The 19,964-nt window shown below is 52.7% G+C and overlaps 1 protein-coding gene and 1 pseudogene across 1 annotated transcript in view; both read right to left on the bottom strand.

The window, feature by feature from the left end:
• The window catches only part of LOC121027835 (forkhead-associated domain-containing protein 1), a 92,442-nt gene that overhangs the window by 57,042 nt on the left and 15,436 nt on the right, over nt 1-19,964 (bottom strand). Inside the window, exons 5-12 of the mRNA XM_040471520.1 lie at nt 18,398-18,521; nt 13,767-13,897; nt 10,389-10,478; nt 9,254-9,358; nt 5,500-5,607; nt 2,749-2,832; nt 1,841-1,993; nt 466-661 (exon numbers count right to left, since the gene is read on the bottom strand). Of these exons, the coding sequence (XP_040327454.1) occupies nt 466-661; nt 1,841-1,993; nt 2,749-2,832; nt 5,500-5,607; nt 9,254-9,358; nt 10,389-10,478; nt 13,767-13,897; nt 18,398-18,521 (991 nt within the window). The remainder of the gene's footprint in view (nt 1-465; nt 662-1,840; nt 1,994-2,748; nt 2,833-5,499; nt 5,608-9,253; nt 9,359-10,388; nt 10,479-13,766; nt 13,898-18,397; nt 18,522-19,964) is intronic.
• On the bottom strand, nt 15,005-18,355 carry LOC121021515 (60S ribosomal protein L19-like; annotated as a pseudogene).

Below are 19,964 nucleotides of genomic sequence, written 5' to 3'. Positions count from 1 at the left end.
TGTGTCAGTGTGGGTTCCCCAGCTGTGACAAATGCACCACTCTGGTGGCGGATCCTGACAGCGGGAGGCGGGGACTGTGCAAGCCGGGGGGCAGGGGGCACACGGAAGTCTCTGTATGGTACTTTCCTCTCACTTCTGCTGTGAACCTAAAACTGCTCTGTAAAATACATATATATATAAAATGGTAGTTCCTTCTGAAAGGGAGGATTTAGCATAATTTTGATTTAGTTTTCCTTTTGCCTCTGTCACGTCTCATTTTTCTTCAGTAATCATGTCTCACTTGTTTTTTTTTTCCCCCACCCCAGGAAAATCACTTCTCCAAGTCAGTCTGGAGAAGGGAGTTCTTGGCCACGTTCCTAAGAAGCCTTCCTCAACAGATGTCCCCTCGCAATAAGATTCAACGCGACATTTTAGAGTCATGCAACTATGGGAGGAAGAGGAAAAAAAGGAAAAAGCGCCCGTCACCTGCGTCGGAGCTGGATAACTGGATCCCGACCTCCCCGAGGAGACGCTCCGTGTCCTCCAGCCAGGACAGCGCCAGGCGCAAGATGTCCAGTGTCACCTTCTGGAGCCCTGAAACGGGCGGGCTCACCTGAAGGCTCTGAAGCACGTCCACCTCCTTCTTCAGGTCCTTGCTAGAGCAGGACATTTTCATGCACGCCTGGCAAGAGACGACACCATGAGGAGCCCAGACGCGCGCCAGAAACCAGCACCCGGACGGCCGCGCTCCCGACCCTGCCGTGAAACAAGCCGTGCCACGTGCTGGCCGCGCGGGGCGGGCTCCGTTGTATTTACCCCCCGTGTCGGGGCCGCTTTTGCCTTTGTTCGTGTGTTTGTTTGTTTGGACTCTTAATTTGGACTCTGGATGGTCAGAGAGACCCCGCCTTTAGGTCTCTGCAGTTCCAAAGCCAAATCGCCCAGGACCACGGGCTGAAACGAGAACCAGATTTGGGTGCTTCTGCACGTCAAACTCCCTGTGGAGATGAACAGAGGGGCTGGCCAGAGAGTGGGGTTTCCTGATTTGAAAGGGTGCTGACGAGCCCGCGTCTGCACAGACTCCCCAAATAGCAGCTGCTTATTTCCAGAGGAAGCAGACAGGGCTGTCTGCTCGATGGGCTCTGTGCCCGCGTGGGAGCCCTGGGGGTTCAGGCCGACTTCTGGTCCCAGTCTCCACTGGAGTCAAAAGCAAAAGGGGCAACAGACAGACAGACAGACAGACAACAAAGACCACCAGGCTTTCCATCGCTGGGCAGAAAAAGAAGCTGCAAATAAAGAGTAGGAACATTTCTTTGGTTTCTCTGGAAATACTAGGGGGCTATTTTTTTTTTCCTGCTGGGGTCGGGGACTACCCCAAGTCAGTGCTAGGAGTGTGTTGGGCGTCTTTCCCTTGGCCACACCAAGTTCACCTGGGGCTCTTTGTTTTCTATTCCCAAACAAGTTTCTCCAACAAGAGAAAAGGACAAAAAGAAAAAAGAGCAGAGCATTTCTGCCCCATCTGCTCCAAAAGCGCTGGGTAATTTCCCACACAAGCAGCACAAGAATGAGGCGAAAAGAGGGGCGCCTGGGTGGCTCAAGTCGGTTAAGCGTCCGACTTCAGCTCAGGTCATGATCTCACGGCTCGTGGGTTTGAGCCCCGTGTCGGGCTCTGTGCTGACAGCTCAGAGCCTGGAGCCTGCTTTGGACTCTGTGTCTCTCTCTCTGTCCCTCCTCCACGCACACACACACACACACACACACACACACACACACAAACTCTCTCTCTCTAAATAAATAAATAAATAAATATTAAAAAAAAAAAATAAGGTGAAAGAGACGTTTGTAAAGAGCAGAGGGGGGCCACCTGGCAGTTGTCTAAAGATGTCTTCAGCTTCTCAACGTTCTCTGTGATTTCCTCCCGTTTGGAGCTGTGGAGCTGAGTCTCCTTCTGCAGGGTCCATTTTTTCTGCTGAAGGTTGATGCTGTCCTCCATGACCTGGGTAATCTTCTCTATTAACTGGTGAGAAAAAAAGGAAAAAAAGGTTTACGGCACAGGGCGGCTCTGGGAAGGGAGCTGGGGGCGTTGGGTTGAAGCTCCCGGCTCGACAGGTGAGAAGGGAGGTCCTGACGTGCGCCTTGGGGATGGCTCCGGAGGAGAACATTGGCTCTGTCCCCAGGATGTGTTTCCCAGGATCAGAGATGACTTTTAAGAGCCAAGGATCTGTAACGCTGTCACGGGTCTGTTCTAGGTACTTCTGCACTGTGGTGGTGATTCATAACACGGAGCCTGATGCTGTGGGCTCATTAATAGAAGGTCAGCGTCCGCAGCCGCTGTAGAGCAGGTCCTGGTGTGGTTTCTTATGTGTGTTGACACAGAGGGATGGAAAGAAAGTCGGGAAGGACAACGAGGCGGTCATTACAGCCAGAAGTCCGTCCCCACTGCCCTATTTTCTCTTCGGAAGGAAGGCACGGTTTACGGAGAGGCCGCCCCCCCCCCCCCCGCTTTTTTTTAAGGTGCTAACGAAGGGTAAATGCGTGTGTCTGGCGACCAGAAATAGGCCTGAGTGGTTTAATTTGATTTTCAGAGAAACGTTTCAAGGGAGTTTAACTGGCTTTTACTTTAAAAGCCAGGAAATCCCATAAAATCAAAACAAATCTTTATGGTGTAGCAACAGCGTGAAAAATATGTGCCATCAACCAAAACCAGAAACATATGCTCCCCGTGTCTGGGGGCCCGGGTCCCGGGGAAGGAAGTGAAAACTCCAGACAAACCTGCTGATCGGTGACGGATCTGTCCAGGAACGGCTTCACCTGTCCGTAGGTGGCCTTGATGATTTGAGTTCTGAAATGCTCCAGCTGTAGCACAGAAAGGGAAGGCGACAAGAGTCGGCGGGGCCGCCCGGAGCCGGCAAGCCCGCGCGTGGCACTTCCAGCACCGGGGTCCGGGAGTCAGAAGGGTCCGCGCGCCTTTAGTGGTCGCCACGGGTCACTGAAACGGTCACCTCTCGCCGGAAGGGGCGGGGCCCGCGGAAGAGAGCCGGACAGCAGGCTTTGATGACTGTTTGGGTCTGCCTGCCTAACCCAACCCACACGCGTGGTCAGCGCACGCGCTCGCGCCCTCGGAGGAGCCACTTGCTGCCAATTACCCGGCGGGGAGTCTGGGGCCGGGAGGCTCTTCCATAATTGCTGAGCTGGCGCCAGGCTGTGAAATAAATATTGAGGCTGTCAGCCCGAGGAGATGGTGCAATCAGCTCGGGTGCCCGGGGAGAGAACAGTGTGCTCCCTTCTGCCATTCTGGGCCTTGGACCACGCGTGTCCTGGAGACTGTGCCTACGGTCTTCGTGTCCCCAGAGCCCGGTGCAGTGCCTGACGGAGTAGGCCCTCAGTCCCCATTCACCGAACGCTTGAATGCAGAGTCGTCGGCCAAACGCCGAGTCTTCTGCTTTGGTTCAGCCGGCTTTTATCGAGCGCCTCCTTGGCGCGGGTGTTTTCAGATCGCAGCTGACGAAATGGCACAATGAGATTAGATCGGGGCACACAGAATGACGAGCTTGAGGTGTCCAGTTCCACGAGAAGAGGGGGCAGAGGCAGCCCGCCTTTCTCCGGGAATGTACCAACATGGCCCGGGGTTTCGGTTCGCTGGTAAAATACGGTCACTGCCTCTAAAACGGAGCCCTGAAGGGACCGTAGGTGCCACCGAATCAACTTAAAAGTCAAAGGGTCCCGGGGCGCCTGGGTGGCTCAGTCGGTTAAGCGTCCAGCTCTTGGTTTCAGCTCAGGTCATGATCTCATGCTTCGTGGGTTCAAGCCCCTGCATTAGGCTCTTCGTGGACAGAGCAGGGCCTGCTTGGGATTCTCTGTCTCCCTCTCTCTCTGCCCCTCCCTGCTCACTCTCTCAAAACTAAGTGAATAAACCACAACACAAAAGTCAAAGGGTCCTAATATGCACAAGTTTACTATGTACTGGGGAGTTCTGGGAACCCAGTAGTGGAACGGTGAGTCTTCTAGGGACACCCTTGCAATCACCCGGCCCAAAGCTGATGGGGGGCAGGGTGGTAGTCTCGAGGCACTCCAGGCCATCCTCCGGATCCACAGCCAAGGGGAGGGTCCTAACTAGCCCAGGAAGAGAGCACAGCTCGGGGGTGGAGGGGTAGGTCCTCCTGAACGATGGGCTCAGGCCTGGAGCTGGGGAGGGGCAGAGTCTCCGACAGAGAACAGGGCCATGGAAATAAGGGCGTGGGATGGGAAGGTGGCAGAGAGAGGGCTCATGCTCTGTCTTTTGAGTCTGGACCCGGAGGGCTCTCAATGTCTCTGAGGGCCTTCCGGGATGACTTCTCCCCAGAGCCACAACCCGGACCTTGGTGCCTGGGCAAGTGACAAAGATCACGCCTTCGGACCAGGTGTGCATTGGGGACTACCGAGTGCAGAAAAGGTGCACAAAGGAAGGCTCAGACCGGTGGGCTCTCTGCCCTCGCTGAGTGGTGGCACCTCGCGGGGATGGCACTGGAGAAGGGGGACATTTGTTGAAGGGGCTTTAAGATCTGCCCAATAGTCAGCATTGTTACTAAACTTGTATGCGCCTCTGACAAAGCCCGGTCACGCTGCCCACTTAAGGCTCGGACGGGCTTTGGGAGCCGGGCCACGTGGGATGGAGGCGTGGTTCTTAACTTTTCTGGGTGGTTCGCAGACCCTTCTGAGGATCCAACGAGCGACACGGTGAACCCTCTTTGCCAGAAAAACAATGGCGCCAACACATACACGCACAACTTGTTCTTGGGTTGCCTGGAGCCGTGCTTTGCCAGGAGAGAACCCCTTGAGAAGTCCAGGGTCGGGTGCCCTTGGAGGGCCATATTCTGGAGGGTCAGTGCCCCCATCCTGGCTTCCTGTTTGCTCTCCCTTAGCCTTCGGTGAAGTCTCGTCTGCATCTCCTGGCCCTCACATCTGTGTCACGCATAAGAGGAAGGGCCACTGGGCCACCTGGGGCCCGAGTATTACAGAAATGGCATCCCCAGACCAGCCCGTCAGCCTGCTCACCACCCTGCCCAGGGACTTCCTCATCTAGCGTGAGCTTTGACATTCTGGGGTGTTACTTTATTTCCTTAAGGACACCGACTCTGACATCTGCGGGGGGGCCCAGAGGAAGAAAAATGATGTTAAATGTCAGGACAAAAAAAAAAAAAATGCGAGGAAGAAAGGATTAGAAACACCATGGGATCAAGAGGCTCAAACTCTTCCCAAGAGGGAACCGCATGGCGGGGTAATTGGGGCCAGCACGGAGCCGGGACGGGCTGCCTGGGCCTTAGACAATGGCGAACTGTTTGTGTGGGCAGCTGCCCAGCAGTAAAAGCCTATTCGGGGTGCCCACGGGGGTACAGGAGCCACACACAGTTTCTCCTCTGGGATAAGAGGGAGGATTCAACCGAGGCCGACGCCCTCCTCACTCGTCCCCACCAGCTGCTTGGGTGCAGAGGACCCAGGGGGAACGTGGGTGGGCCGCTGAAGGGGGCTCTGGAGCTCGCCTACCTGACCTACTGCCCTTTCCAAATTGACTTTAATGAGATTCTCTCTGTTCCCCATTTCTTGCAGCTGGAGCAATTTCCTTCTGGAATCCTCCTGAAGCTTCTCTTCAACCTGAAATGATGATGAAAGCATGTGCTCGCTGCTAATGGGATAACGCACTCCAGGGGAACTCCTCTAGCAGGTCTAATGGCCCTGTGGTGGGGGCGGGGAGTCCCGGGGGGGCAGGGGCGGCTGCAGCCCAGGTGGTGGGGGTCACAGTCACACACAGGGTGGAGGCAGGCTCACAAGAGCCACCCCTCTCCAGGGGAAAGGGCCGAGCTCTGCACCCCGGGCTCAAATGCATCCTATCGCAGGCTCCAAACCTCTGCTGGGTCCCCAGCAAGTGCTGTGACCACCGCAACCAGTGTCCTCATCTGTCAAATGGGGATGATGATCCTAGTATGCCTCGTAGGGTTATTACGGGGATTTAAAATGTTTAGAGTAGCACCAGTGCTGCTTGAGGGTCTATAAATGCACCAGCTGTTGCAACCTGTGAAAGTGGACAGGAACGTCCACCATGTGCCTTATCGGGCTTATTATCGTAACTGTTTGTCATTGCTGCCTTCAGCACTCACCGGTGAACTTTAGGGAGTTGCTAAACAATGTCTTTTAAGAAGCACAGCCTGAAAAGAAGGAGTTTGCAGCGGGGAAACCTGCCCATCTATTCCCCCCTTGCTTGGATCATAGTCAAGGCGAGGGGAGGTTTCGGGTGCTCGATGCTGCCCTCTGCTGGCTTTTATGGGACCCTGCGGCTGCGCTGTTCGTTTTCGAACATTTTGGGAGCACCTGTCGGGCCCAGGGCCCCGGCACTACTGGGCCAGCCAGCAAACTCCCCTGAATAAACGTGAGGGTGCGGTGCTGAAACAACTTCACGAGCTGTTTCTCGGTGGGGCTGAAGAGGGAAGCCACAGATGTGAAAGGCTCAGAAGAGCCCTGTAGAGCTTTGTTCTGAGCAGTGGGGTTCAGCAAAAGAGCCCGGAACAAGCAATGGGACTTCGGAAAAGCCACCCAGCCTCTCGGGGCCTTCGCTTCCTCCCCGTACATCCCCCCACACCTAAACACGCTCCGACTTCTATTTCAGCAGACTTTGTTATATGCTCTGAAAGCCCAGTGCAGCCCCAGAGGACCCTGCCCTCACCCGCGCTCCCCATCTGGTGGATGGCACCCCCGTTCCCCACCCCAACACTCGGGGTCGTCCTCCGCCGCCTCCCTGCTCGATCTCCCACGCCCAGCGATCTCCAAGCCCGTGCTTGGATCTCCTCTCCAGGCACTGAGGACCTCTGGGCCCCGAGAAGTGGCCTCCTCCCTCTCGTTTCTTTCCTTCCAGCACATTCTTCATGGTGCTGTGAGAGTGACCAAGCCACGGAGCAGCTCGGTCTGGCAGAACTTTCTGCAGCGACGGAAACGCTCTGTGTCTGGAGCCAGACACACCTGGCCTCCCGTCCCGGCTCTGCCACCCGCTGACAGCGTGGCCGTGGGCTGGTCACCTTACCAGGAACTGGGAGCCCCGATCCCCAACTCCGTAAACTGGACAGGATAAACGCTTGAGAGGGACGAAATGTTTGGCACAAAGCCTGGTACGTGAGGGGTTATGGCCATCGTGTCCATCGGTATCACCAACCACAATGCAATCACGCCAGTTCCCTGTTCACAAGCCTCCGGCAGCTCCCCGCCGCCTGTGTGGTATGGCACCTGAGGGCCGGACTGATGCAAAACACCCAGCCGAGGATTCAAGAAGCCCACAAGAACTCCAAGCGAGGTAAGTAAAAAGGAACCCACGCCCAAATAAATCATAATACAGCTGCTAAAAATCAAGGGAAAAGAAAAAGTTACAAGTGGCCAGAGAAGGTAGATTACGTAAAGGCCCCACGGTTACACATCTTTTTTATTGAGGTTTGTTTTTTTAAAAAATTGTTTTATGTTTATTTATTTTTGAGAGACAGAGTGAGACCAAGTGAGAGTGGGGGGTGCAGAGAGAGAGAGAGAGAGGGAGACCCAGGATCGGAAGCAGGCTCCAGGTTCTGAGCGCTCAGCACAGAGCCTGACGCGGGGCTCGAACCCACAGACCTTGAGATCATGACCTGAGCCGAAGTCGGACGCTTAACTGACTGAGCCACCCAGGCGCCCCTAGGCTTCTAAATGACTTGTAAAGAGAAACAACATGATCCAAGAGACAATGAAATGATGATGGGCCTAATGCTATCCGTAAGGTGCTGAAGAATGCTATTGCTAAGTTGACAGTCAGTCAAAATGTGTTTTAAGAACGAAGGTTAAATATTCATTTCCAAAGATGTGCGTGTGTGTGGAAATCTGGGAGAATTTGTCATCAGCACGGCCACGCCGAAGGAAAACACGGATGATGTTCTTCAAACAGGAGAACAATGATCCCAGATGGATGATCAGAGATGCAGAAAAGACAGCAGAAAACATAATGTGCGGGTATGAATACTGACTACGTAGAAATACTGATAAAGGTCTTCTGGGGTTTAAAACGTAGGGAATAGTTTAGAAATGGTAACAACAGCATGCAAATCTGGAGGGGGCGAGGGAAGTTAGTGTTCTAAAGTCACTGCCTTATCAAGGAGAAGGGCACAATTATCAGCTAATGTTGGATCTTGGTTAAGTCAAAAACGCAGATTATAGTCGTTAGGCTGACCTTTCTAAGAATAGTTAAAGAGTGAAGAACTCAATTAATATTGGATTTTGGGAAGTCAAGGCTGAATGCTGTGGTCTTGCTATTGCTAAAAGAGTAGTAAAAGAAAAAAGATTTTCCAAGCTCATAGAGAGAAAAAGGGAACGACAGGAAACCACTAACTCAAAAAAGGGCAAGAGAGGAAGTAAAGGGAACATTGCCTAGATCGTACAGGTGGCCATGAGCAGGAACATAGATTGAAACCCCAGTGCACCAGCAACCACGTCATATATAAACGGGCTAAAAGGCAAAGAGTGTCAAAGTGGATTTTATAAGGACGATATGCTACTTAGAAGAGATAGGTCTAAAACTTAAAGACTGACAGAGAAAGTAGGAGCAAGATACGCTATGAAAATTCTAACCAAAAAAAGCCAGTGTAGCTTAGATTATTGGCAAAGCAGACGTTAAGGGGAAAACACTACTAGAGTTAAGAGGGACATTTTATGATAAGCAAAGGGATTTTTTTCCACCGAGCAGTATTAAAATTCTCACTTTATACGGACCCAGTAACGTATCGCTTCTCGGCCTTTGGGCTAAGATCAAGTGAACCTGGTAACGTAACCTCAAGACACACAAAGCAAAAGCTGGCGATACTCAAAGCAGAACACACAAATCCGCAATCGTGAGATTTTTAAAAAATATACCCCTTCAATGACTGAGAGAACACGCGGCCAAGAAACAACCCAAAGACCACTTAAGTTTGAACGACATCATTGGCAAGCTTGGTTTAATGGATCGGTTCTCTTCTGGATAATTTTTACAAGAGTGGCAGTCAGTCTAGACTAGTGGTTACACGTGGGAGCACTGGAGTCAGACAGACCTGGGTCCAAGTTCTGAGTCGTACAGATACTTTACCTGTGTGAACTTGGGGAATGTCCTTTGCCTCTGCGAGCCTCAGTTTCTCAGCCCTGAAGTGGGGTTAATACCAGTATCGACCACACGGGGTCGCTGTGAGATTCATGGAGACGATGAGTGCAGAGAGCCTGGGCCCAGGGCAGTCACTGGGCCACCCCGTCCTTGTCTTACCTTACTCTTTTCTCGCAGCGTTTTGGAGATCATGCTCTGTTCAGTAGAACTCTTCTTCAGCTCCTCCCTGAGCTTCCTCAATTCTTTCTCCATGTCTTGGATTTGCTGAAAGAGTTTCAACAACAGGAAGTAAGAGTTGCTGAATCTTCTGAATCTCTATGGCTCATTTCCTTGGGTTCATTAAGGCAGAAACCTAATCTGGTATGAGCTTAATTGCTTCCCCTGGGGGAAAATTCTACATCTGCGGGGCAAAGTAGATGTTTTTTTCAATTGATATATGGGAAATTGGGTATAGGAAAATGATTAGTTTCTTTTGAAAATCAGCATGGACCCTGCATTAAACAGTACAAGATGTCCATCAACTCATCAGAAACTCTTCTGAGAAACTCTTCTCGAAATCAGTCTAAACAAGGGCTGCTTGGATGACACAATGGACACGGTCTGGAAGGACAGGACAAGGAAATTTTTCTTTTTTCCCCCTTGAGGCAGAAAACAGCAACGTTCCTAACACAGAGAAGAGCACGTCTCCCGGTGTCTAAGGCGCTGTATTTCCCAATGAATGGAAACATACATGCGAGAGGATTCGGCTGGCACAGGGAATGAACGATTTCATTTTAGTACTCGTATTTTTGTTGTTATTTGTTTCCAAAGTCATCGTCTATAAAGCCAAATGATACCTCTTTTTTTCTGCTTTGTTTTTATGAATTGGTGTAAAATTGTTATGTTCCAGTAAAAATACTTCAGGGAGAATTTCCTGTTAATGACAGTGCCCGTGCCTGTGATAAACTGAGACGGTGGAACAGGAAGGTTTGGGCATCACAGAGCCAGGGGCAGGGGCCACAGAGTGTGTCCCCAGCCCAGCCCAGCCCAGCTCCTGCCCGGCTCCAGGGCGAACATGGTGAGGTGGCCAGAACCCACGCCCAGAGCATCCTGCCTCCCTATTTTCACCCATCTCTTCCTTGGGGCTGGAGGCAGCATTTCAAAGAATTAGGAGACGATGTTAACAACCCATCATTGAAGTCCCGAGCTCGTGCTATCCAATGGGCCAAGGAACCCCTCCCCAACACCCCCAAAACCCTGAAGGTCAAAGTCTAGCCTTTCTGGGGACACCTAGGAGGGAGGAGGTTCAACTCACAATTTTGCAGAGTTTTAACTCTTTCCCTTGGGCTTCCTGGTGCTCCTTCTGAGAATCCTCCTTTCTCAGTTCTTCTTTCAGCATGTAGCACTACACAGAGAAAGGTCAACAGGCCGCGGGGTTGGCCGTGGGTCCAGAGTCCCCATATTTGCCCCTAAGAACAGTTCCTGTTGTTTAATCCAATCACATCCCCAAATTCCAATGGAGGCGAGGCCATTTGTGTCGGACGGATGCATGGAGTTCCTAGTTCACCCTCTCACGAGTTCTGGGGAGAACATGTCCAAATTCTTCTTTAAAAAATTTTTTTTTAAATGTTTATTTATTTTTGAGAGGGAGAGAGAGAGAGAGAGCGAGCAAGCAGGGGTGGAGGAAGGGCAGAGAGGGGAGACAGAGAACCTGAAACAGGCTTCACACTGTCAGCGCAAAGCCTGACGTGGGGCTTGAACCCATGAACCATGAGATCATGACCCGAGTCGAAGTCAGATGCTCAACTGATTGAGCCACCTGGGTGCCCCTAAATTCTTCTTTTTTTTTTTTATTAAAAAAAAATTTTTTTAACGTTTATTTATTTTTGAGACAGAGACAGAGCATGAACGGGGGAGGGGCAGAGAGAGAGGGAGACACAGAATCGGAAACAGGCTCCAGGCTCTGAGCCATCAGCCCAGAGCCTGACGCGGGGCTCGAACTCACGGACCGCGAGATCGTGACCCGCGCGGAAGTTGGACGCTTAACCGACTGAGCCACCCAGGTGCCCCCTAAATTCTACTTTTAAGAGTCAGCAATCTACACCACAGGGCAGACCCAGCTTTGCAGAGTCTGGATACTAAGGGTGGAGGAATTGGGTGTGTTTTCCTCTGTGACCAGCAAAAAGTGGCTTTCAGGAATACACAGAGGAGCTTTGTAAGTGAACCTGGAAGGCTCTTAGAGCTTTCTGTGAGTCACATCTCAGAGACACATCTGCCCCGAAAGGAAACAGCTTTTTCTGGAGGGCAGCCTGGCAACACGCATTCAGAACATAAAGATATGGGGCGCCTGGGCGGCGCAGTCGGTTAAGCGTCCGACTTCAGCCAGGTCACGATCTCGCGGTCCATGAGTTCGAGCCCCGCGTCGGGCTCTGGGCTGATGGCTCGGAGCCTGGAGCCTGTTTCCGATTCTGTATCTCTCTCTCTGCCCCTCCCCCGTTCATGCTCTGTCTCTCTCTGTCCCAAAAATAAATAAACATTGAAAAAAAAATTTTTTAAAGATGTGCCTTCTTTTGACCCAGAAATTCCCACTTTAGTAGTATGTCTTAAGGATGATGATCAGAGAAATCAACAAATCTGTAGGTTCAAGGGTGTTCCTCACAGTATTGTTAGCAACAGAGAAAAAAAAAAAAGGAGGAAAAAAAAAAAAAAAAGAAACAACCCATGCTTGATAACTGGATCGTTTTATTACCTTGTGCACATCCAGGAAAATATTATGTAACTTTTAGGACCAGTGAGATATTTTGTAGCTTTTAGGACCCATGATAGGAGCTTTTATTTATTAACACGGGAAAACACTAAGTAGTTAAAATATAAAAAAAATTATGTATAGTATAAAATTTTTAATATTTTTAAAAAATTTATAATAGATGGAAACAAGTCTGGAATTTAATATACATTCAAATATCAATGTGGATTTCTAGGGGTAGCACTGTCTTTTCTAGCTCTTTAATTTTGCTTTTCAACTTCATCTACTTCTTTTCCTAAAATTAACACGCGTGACAAAGGGAAGGAGAAAAAGGAAAGACGGGTATCTGAGAGGCTCACGAGAGCCTCACCCTTGGGGGCCTGAGAGTGGAGAAGAAATCCCTCATTTCAAGGGCGATGAGGAGGGGGAAATGGGGAGAAAAAGAATCCAAATGTACTTCAGGAAGTTGGATAATCAAACAGGCGCTGTTTTCCCGTATCTCTTCCCCTTGGCAATCCGCACGCGCCCCCATAAAGCTGTGACCCCCCGTGTCCAGGGCTTCAGTCTGCCTGGGAGAAATGACGGTGCAGGGCTCACCAGGCGGCTGGCCAGGCGCAGAGGCAGAAGAGCACGACTGAAATCAGCATCCCACTTCTCAGAAAATGCCTCTGTTTTCCCCCGTTTCACAGATGTGGAAATGGAGACCCGTTCCGTTACCACAGAAGAAAGCTCAGGGATCGGATCCCGGTCTGTCCGGCCCCAAAGCTGATGCTCTGCCTTTTCTCAGTTCCAAACAGCGTTGTGCTAAGCACCAGATGTTACTCCTTGTGCCTTATCTTTGCAACTCCAAGATCTGTCTCCACCCCCGTAACCCTGATCAGACGACCACTGTGAATCTTTGAGCTGTCGCCTGAGATGACAGCTATTCGGTTTTACCTCGACTCAGGGAAACAGACAAACCACACAAATACCGAGGAACCTTCCTGGGGGCGACTGGGGGCTCAGTCAGTTGACTGTCTGACTCGATTTCCGCTCGGGTCCTGGTCTCATGGTTGTGAGCTCAAGCCCCGCACTGGGTTCCGCGCTGACAGTTCGGAGCCTGCTTGGGACTCTCTTTCTCTCTCCCCCTCTCTCTGCCCCTCCCCTGCTCATGCTCTCTCTCTCTTTCAAAACAAACAAACAAACAAACAAACAAATAAACACCTTATTCTACAGGATCAGGAGTCTAAAGTCAGGATTATGGGGTGCTTGGGTGGCTCAGTCGGTTAAGTGTCCAACTTCGGCTCAGGTCATAATCTCGCGGTTTGTGAGTTCCAGCCCCGCGTCAGGCTCTGTGCTGACAGCTCAGAGCCTGGAGCCTGTTTCAGATTCTGTGTCTCCCTCCTCTCTGACCCTCCCCCATTCATGCTCTGTCTCCCTCTGTCTCAAAAATAAATAAACGTTAAAAAAAAATAAAGTCAGGATTGAAGGACGCATTTGCAGAGTCAAAGTTACGTTTAAAAAGCTCCTGTCCGACTTCAGCCAGGTCACGATCTCGCGGTCCGGGAGTTCGAGCCCCGCGTCGGGCTCTGGGCTGATGGCTCGGAGCCTGGAGCCTGTTTCCGATTCTGTGTCTCCCTCTCTCTCTGCCCCTCCCCCGTTCATGCTCTGTCTCTCTCTGTCCCAAAAATAAATAAACGTTGGAAAAAAAAGAAAAAAAAAAATTTAAAAAGCTCCTTAACTTGCAGAGAAGCTGGCCCCTCGTGTGCCTTTCGTGTTTTGGGCCACCCTCCAGTCGGACTCCCTGTGCCTTCCCTATGCCCTTGGCCACCAGCCTCCTCTCGTGGTGGTGGGAGAGGAGACAGTAGCATTCGAAGCTGGGGTCCAGGTTAAAGGGGATGAGTCATAGGACTCTGCTGGTTGCTTTTTGGGGGGGCATCACTATGGTGATGGTGACCTGACACTCACTCTGGAGCTGAGGGCTTCAAGCTGATGTTCCTTTTCTTTGTTCTCACTTTTTAGTTGGTTCACCTCTTGTGTGAGTTGCTGAATTTGCTCATCCCTTGTTGACACTTCCTTTTGCAAAGATGACACCATCCCTGTTAAAGAGAAAAGCAAAGACCCGCAGAGGTCAAAGAGGCAGTAAGACTTACTGTCACCACAGCTCTCAGCCAACCCGTGGCCGAGCCCCTTCCAAGCCCCGGCCACACTTGGTGCTCGTCTACACCCGAGGAGGATGCGTCCAGGCTCCCGGAGCTGGGACAGGGATAACACTGAAGTGAGCTGAACGGTGTTTAAGACCTCAGTGGGAACAAGAAGTCAGCGAGTGTCGCCGTGAGACGGAAAGCCTTTCGGGGCCCCTGTGGGCTCAGGTTTGGCAGGAGAGGACACGCCATGGGGAACATACCTCGGGACCAAAGGCCCAGAACAGGGGAGCACCAGGAGCTTTTCACCAGAGCCACAAAAGGCTTGTGGCAGAAGGAGGCTGTCAGGGGCGGGATTCGCGCTCGCCTGACTTTGGAACCTGTTTCTACCACTTAGCGTTCTTGGACCTGTTACTTTCCTTACGAGTACCTTTCACTGTATCTCCCCCACAGAGTGATTATGAGGCTTTAAAAACATATAGAGAACATAGGAGAGTGGCTAACTCACAGTGTTTGCCACATGGTGGCACCTACTATTTTTTGTGGTAGCCAGCTCCTAAAATGGCCCCAGTGATCCCCGCCTCCCAGATCAGGCCCTTGCACAGCACCCTCCCACCACGGGTAGGGCTGAGGTGTTTAATCAGTAATGATACTACAGAAAAGATGGGACTTCCTAGGTGGGTCACAAAGGACGTTGCGGCTTCCCCTTTGCTCTCTGCTGGATCACTCACTTAGCGGAGGAAGCCCACCGCCACGTTGTGGGGACACTCAAGCCACCAAGGGAGAGGCCCGCGCTGTGGGGAGTGGAGGCTTCCAACTAACAGCCACACGGGCGAGCCATTCCGGAAGCAGATCCTCTGGCTCCTGTTGGGGCTTTAGATGATGATGATGGGACAGTTGCCCCAGCCAACATCTTGACTGCGCCTCATGGGAGACCCTGAGAACCAAGTCACCCCCAGATTCCCGAGCTCCAGACGCTGGATGAGACGCTAAACAGTGGTTGTTGTTTCGGCCACTGCATTTTGGGATAAGCGGTTACGTAGCAGTAGGTAACTCATACATTGCTGGGCTCTCGTATTGAGGACAAGTGGAAAGAAGAGGGCAGAGGTGCTGTGGGGTTGGATTATCTCACATGGTTCTTTTCCAATTATGCCCAATTTTGTCGGCAGGTAACAATCAAGAAGGTACGTGAAATAAGGAACAAGATGTTCCAGAATTTCCTTTCAACGATAGGCTCTGTCACAGGACACGGTGAAGTTACTCCGAAAACAGGTCGGTCCCTTTGGGACTTGCCTTCATGCTTTGTGAGGAGGGACCAGAACTTTCACCGGGATGTAATTTGGCCTTACAACTGAGACAACACGTTTTGGTTTTCTTTTTCTTTTTTTCTTTTTGTTGCAGATAAAGGTTTGCTTTCTTGAATAATTGATCTGTGTTGTTGCTGAAGCCACAATGTACAGACGACAGAGAGGGGCTTCTTTCTTGGTCTCGTCCTCTTCCTCCTTGGACAGAGTCTTGGCGATTTCCTCCTCTTGGGCCTGGAGCCAGTCTTCACCGCCCTTCGCGGGCTTCCCTGGTCTTAGATCTGCGGGCCTCCGCGGGGTGAGCCAGGAGCTTCTTGCGAGCCTTGCCTCCCTCCAGCTTCTGGATGCGCTCCGTGAGAGTGTGCCTGTTTCCGAACACATTAGCCTTCGCTTTCAGGTACGGGCTGTGAGACACGTGTGGCGGGCCATCTGCTTAGATTCACGGTATCTTCTGAGCAGCCGACACGGAATTCTCGTCCTCCCCGTCCGGGTCACGTCTCAGGCATTCGAGCACTGGCGGTACCTTTTCCCTACCAGTGTGCGGATGCCTGCCTCTCTGGCGGGCCGAAGTGTTTTTCCGGCACCGAACCCCGGAACAGACGGTCACAGGCTTCTGGATGATCAGCCCATCTTTGATCAGCTTCCGGATCTGCTGGTGGGAGCCGGCATTGGCGGTGTCATGTGTCTCACTGGGATCCGACCAGACCTTCTTTGTGCCACAGCGGAGGACCCGGGAGGCAAGCCTCTTTCGAAGCCTGAGCACGCTCATGGCTGCGGCCGCGGCCCCGAAAGGAAAGCGAGGCAACCCCTGTTTGAGTCTCTACCAGATACCGTGTGTATTAGGAAGCCTCTCTGTTCCGGATGCTGGGACAGTGAACCATTCCAGGCCCGTGTGAGCTTTGAGATTGTTCGCTCTGCATCGGTTGGGTCCTCTTTCCCTGTCCGCGTGTGTATGCTTCTCGGTACTCGGCTGAAGACTGGCGGGGGGGGGGGGGGGACCCTCTAAAGGTCACCGGGCGCGGTCTCTCTGCACAGCCTCTCCTCCCGGGCACTCTGCCCAGCAAACTGTGGCTGCGTGGGCCTCTCCAATGCCGTCCCCTCAACCTGGGGGCCCACTGGGCTGTGCCTGGGTTCTCCTTCCCATGCTGTGGTCTGGAGCCCGTCTGCAGGCAGTAAGCGGGGGCGATCGTCTGCTTTGTTCCCTCTCCCCTGGATCACTGTCACGTGGGAATAATCGTTTCAGATGCCTTTTTTCTTCTTGTGGTTGTTTCAGGCAGGAGAGCCAATCCAGTCCCTGCTATCCCATCTGACCTGTAGGTTTTTCTGGCCTCTCTCATCGCGGAAGCAGGCGCTGTGATGGCCTGTGTCAGCCTGGTCCCCGAGGGGCTACGGCACGGGCCAGGCCCCTGCTAACCCATGATGGACCCCAGATGGAAACAAGACATGAGCCCGTCTGTTGTAAGCCCCCGAGGCTCAGCCCAGCCCAGCCCGGTGCTTCTCAAACTTGAATGTGGGCAGGACACATGTGGGTCTCACCGAAGGGCAGATTCCAGTTCAGGAGGCCTGGGCTGGGTCTGAAACTCTGTGGTCCTCACGAGGACCCAGGGCGTGCTGATGCGGCTGGTCTGGGGACCGCACGTTGAGTGGGTCCAGCCCACCCCCAGTGTTACCCCAACCCGGGTCTGTCCAGTCCCTGAGTGGAGAAAGTGGTATCCAAGAGAGGCCTGAAGCATGGATGAGATCTGACAGGCTGGTGTCGGGGAGGGAGACAAGGGCTCAGCGTGTTATGTTCCTGGTGCCCAGAGCAGCACCCGGCCTGCAGGAAGTGCTCAGCAAATATCCGAGGGCGTTGTCAATCAGGGAAGAGTATAAATAGGCTTGGCAAGTCGGGGGGTGGGGTGCAGGTAGGGGTGGTAAACTGCAGAGTGAGATAGAGGAAAAGCCGGTGGTCAGGCTGCCCCGGTGCACGGCCCACAAGTTTCACATAGAGATAGATGGCGATTCGCCGTGGCTCAGCGCCAAGCTTGGCTTTTACAGCTATGGCCGTGTCTCCTGCTGTGTACCGGGTGCTGTGAGAGCAATACGCCCAACCCAGGCTCACTGCCTGCTCCCCAGTCACCTGCTTCGCTCCACCCCTCCCTTCCTCTGTTCATGGCTTCATCCTCTCCAGGTCTCTAGGCGTGTGATTTCTCTCTAAAAATCCCAGTGGCTTCCCATCACCCTTAGAATAAAACCCAGACTCCTCCCCAGGATCTATTCCCTCCTCCCTGCCTCCCTCTCTGACCCTGCCCTCCCCACTCCCCTGTTCCCTGGACTCCAGCCACACTCACCTTCAGCTCCTCTCACATGGCCACAGGCCCTTTGCACTTGTGATCTCCCTACCAGGAACACTGTTCCCTCTGGCTTCCTGACTGCTCTTCCTTTTCGCCTCTTCAAAGACCCGTCCTTGCCTACCCACTGAGCTATTCTCCCTTTGCTTCAGCCCCCGAAGCATGTGGCTGCCACACTGCCCAGTTTTCTCTGAAATGGGCTCGTTTATTTACCTACTTTTAGTGTCTGTCACTCACTCCCAAGTGTGAACCCGATGCGTACAGGGAGGGTGTGCTTAGGGCTCTCTCTCCCCAGTGCCTAGAACAGGGCCTGACACCTACTAAGTGCTCTATAAACATGCTGAATGAATGAAGGGATCCAGGCTAAGAAACAGCCGTCCCTGGACAGTGTAGTTGGTTCCCACCCTAAGGCTTTTAGCACAGAACCACCTCTGTGGGCCAACTAGAAAATATTTTCACGGGGGCCTGAGTGCACTGGCGTGAAATGGCCGAGATGATGGGTGCCCTAACGTGGTGACCCCACTTTGTCCACATTTGGGCTTGCCATCGAAGGCCAGCTGGCCGAGGCCGCCGCTCAGCAGACACAGCTAAGAGATAACCTTGGCTCAAATAATTACCGGGCCCTGCCCCAGAAACTGGATGGCAAAACCCCTCTCTCGAGGGTGCACTCGAACTCACTGACACAGGCCACTGAGAAGGTGTCTGAGGCTGTGCCCCAGATCAGGGAGCAGCGGCTCGGTGGTGAGCTGGCGATGTCTGCCGTGGCCTGGGAAGGAGGGGGGAGGGCATCAGCTCTCAGGCCCAGGTCAGAGAGCGCTCACCTGAGGTGACGGCATTGTCCTTCCTCAGGTTCTCGCCCTCGTGCTTCAGGGATGTGATTTCTGAGTTCCTCTCAGACAGGGTCTGGCAGAGCACCTGGTTGTAGCCTTTCTGCAGGGCACTGATCTGTGGGAGGAGGCGACACACAGTCAGAGGGGGCTTGCCCAGGTCTGCCGGATCTGCTGGTACTTCTCCGCAGTTGGGCAACAGATTTGGATTGATCTTTGGTGGGGTGTCGGGAAAGCCGTGCTTTTGACTTCGAACGGGAGAGGGCCTGTTCCTTCAGTGATCACCATGTCCTATGGAACGAAAACATGAACCTTATCTTTGCGCCCAGAAAGTGGCCCAGGAGCAGCTGTCACCAGGGGATACCTGATCCCTCAGACACCTCCCGACCACCTTTGGACTCTCAGCCATAAACAGACCAAGTGTCGGTTCCAGATCGTCCGGCGCTGACTGGATGGCAGAGCAAAGTTCGTGAAAGGGAAGCAGGTTACGAAAGTAATTCACTCAAAAGATAACCACAGTAGCCCGTGTCTCGTGGGACGCTCGGAGCTCACAAAGCCTTTTCACAGACGACACTTCGACAGCTCGTCACAGCGCCGCAGAAGGCCGAGGTTCCCGTCAATTCTCCCATTTCCCCCCGTTGAGCAGACAGAGTCTCGCAGAGATGAGGTCACCTGCTCGGGATCACGTGGCTAGGCAGGAGCGGAGTTATGATTCAACTAGTGTCTAGGTGCCCAGTTCTAGCTCTTTCCACCTTGCTGGATGGCTCCAGGAACCAGCATAGAGCCCAGCGTGGACCCGGGAGCCCTCCGCTTCTGTTTCCCGCACTTACAGGCTGACGAATCCAGGGAGGACACCGGATTCTGTCTCACCGATTCACTCTGTACGTGGGGTGATGGTGGTCCCAACCGCACAGGATGGTTAAAGGGATTTTCGTAAGTTAGGGCACGGACAAGTGCTCGGATCACGCCTGGCACACGGCATACGGGGAGGAGCCGTGACTACCCTCTGACCTCACCAGGTGTGTTTTACCTGCGGCTTCTCAAGTCTGTCGGGGGCGAGGAAGGTAGGTTGGCAGTATTTTCACGGGCATTCGTAAGCCCTGCCGCGGCTCACTTCAACACCAGTGTGACCGTTAGGCAGAAGTGCCGTGATTCCTGTTAACACGCTTATCCTGCTGTAGGTGAAGCGTAAAAAATGATGGGGCCCCCCGGGGGCGGGACGCACTCAGGTAATGCAAGTGAGGGCGCAGGGGGCCTTGCCACCAGGTGGCGCTCATAGTCCTTGTTCTGGGTTTCTGTCCCTGAGACTTGGCATTATGATTGGTAAAATTAACAGAAGCATCAAGGCTTCACGAGTTTTCTGGCTCATTTCATGAACCCTCATTATTCAGGTTCTACGACAATTGGGGCAGTTACACTTTCTTTTTCCCCGGGGGTATCTCCACTGGAGAGGGGGCATTCGCTAGAAGGTGGTGGGGACACAGATGACTGTCCCCCACGCTCTCCAAGGCTATACTTTTGCATGTTTGTGCTTTTGAAACTCTGAGTGAAAACATTTCTT

Source organism: Herpailurus yagouaroundi, unplaced genomic scaffold (genome assembly GCF_014898765.1).
Source record: "Herpailurus yagouaroundi ecotype Mexico unplaced genomic scaffold, PumYag 77, whole genome shotgun sequence".
Lineage (NCBI taxonomy): Eukaryota > Metazoa > Chordata > Mammalia > Carnivora > Felidae > Herpailurus > Herpailurus yagouaroundi.
This window is presented reverse-complemented; position numbering and strand designations above follow the sequence as displayed.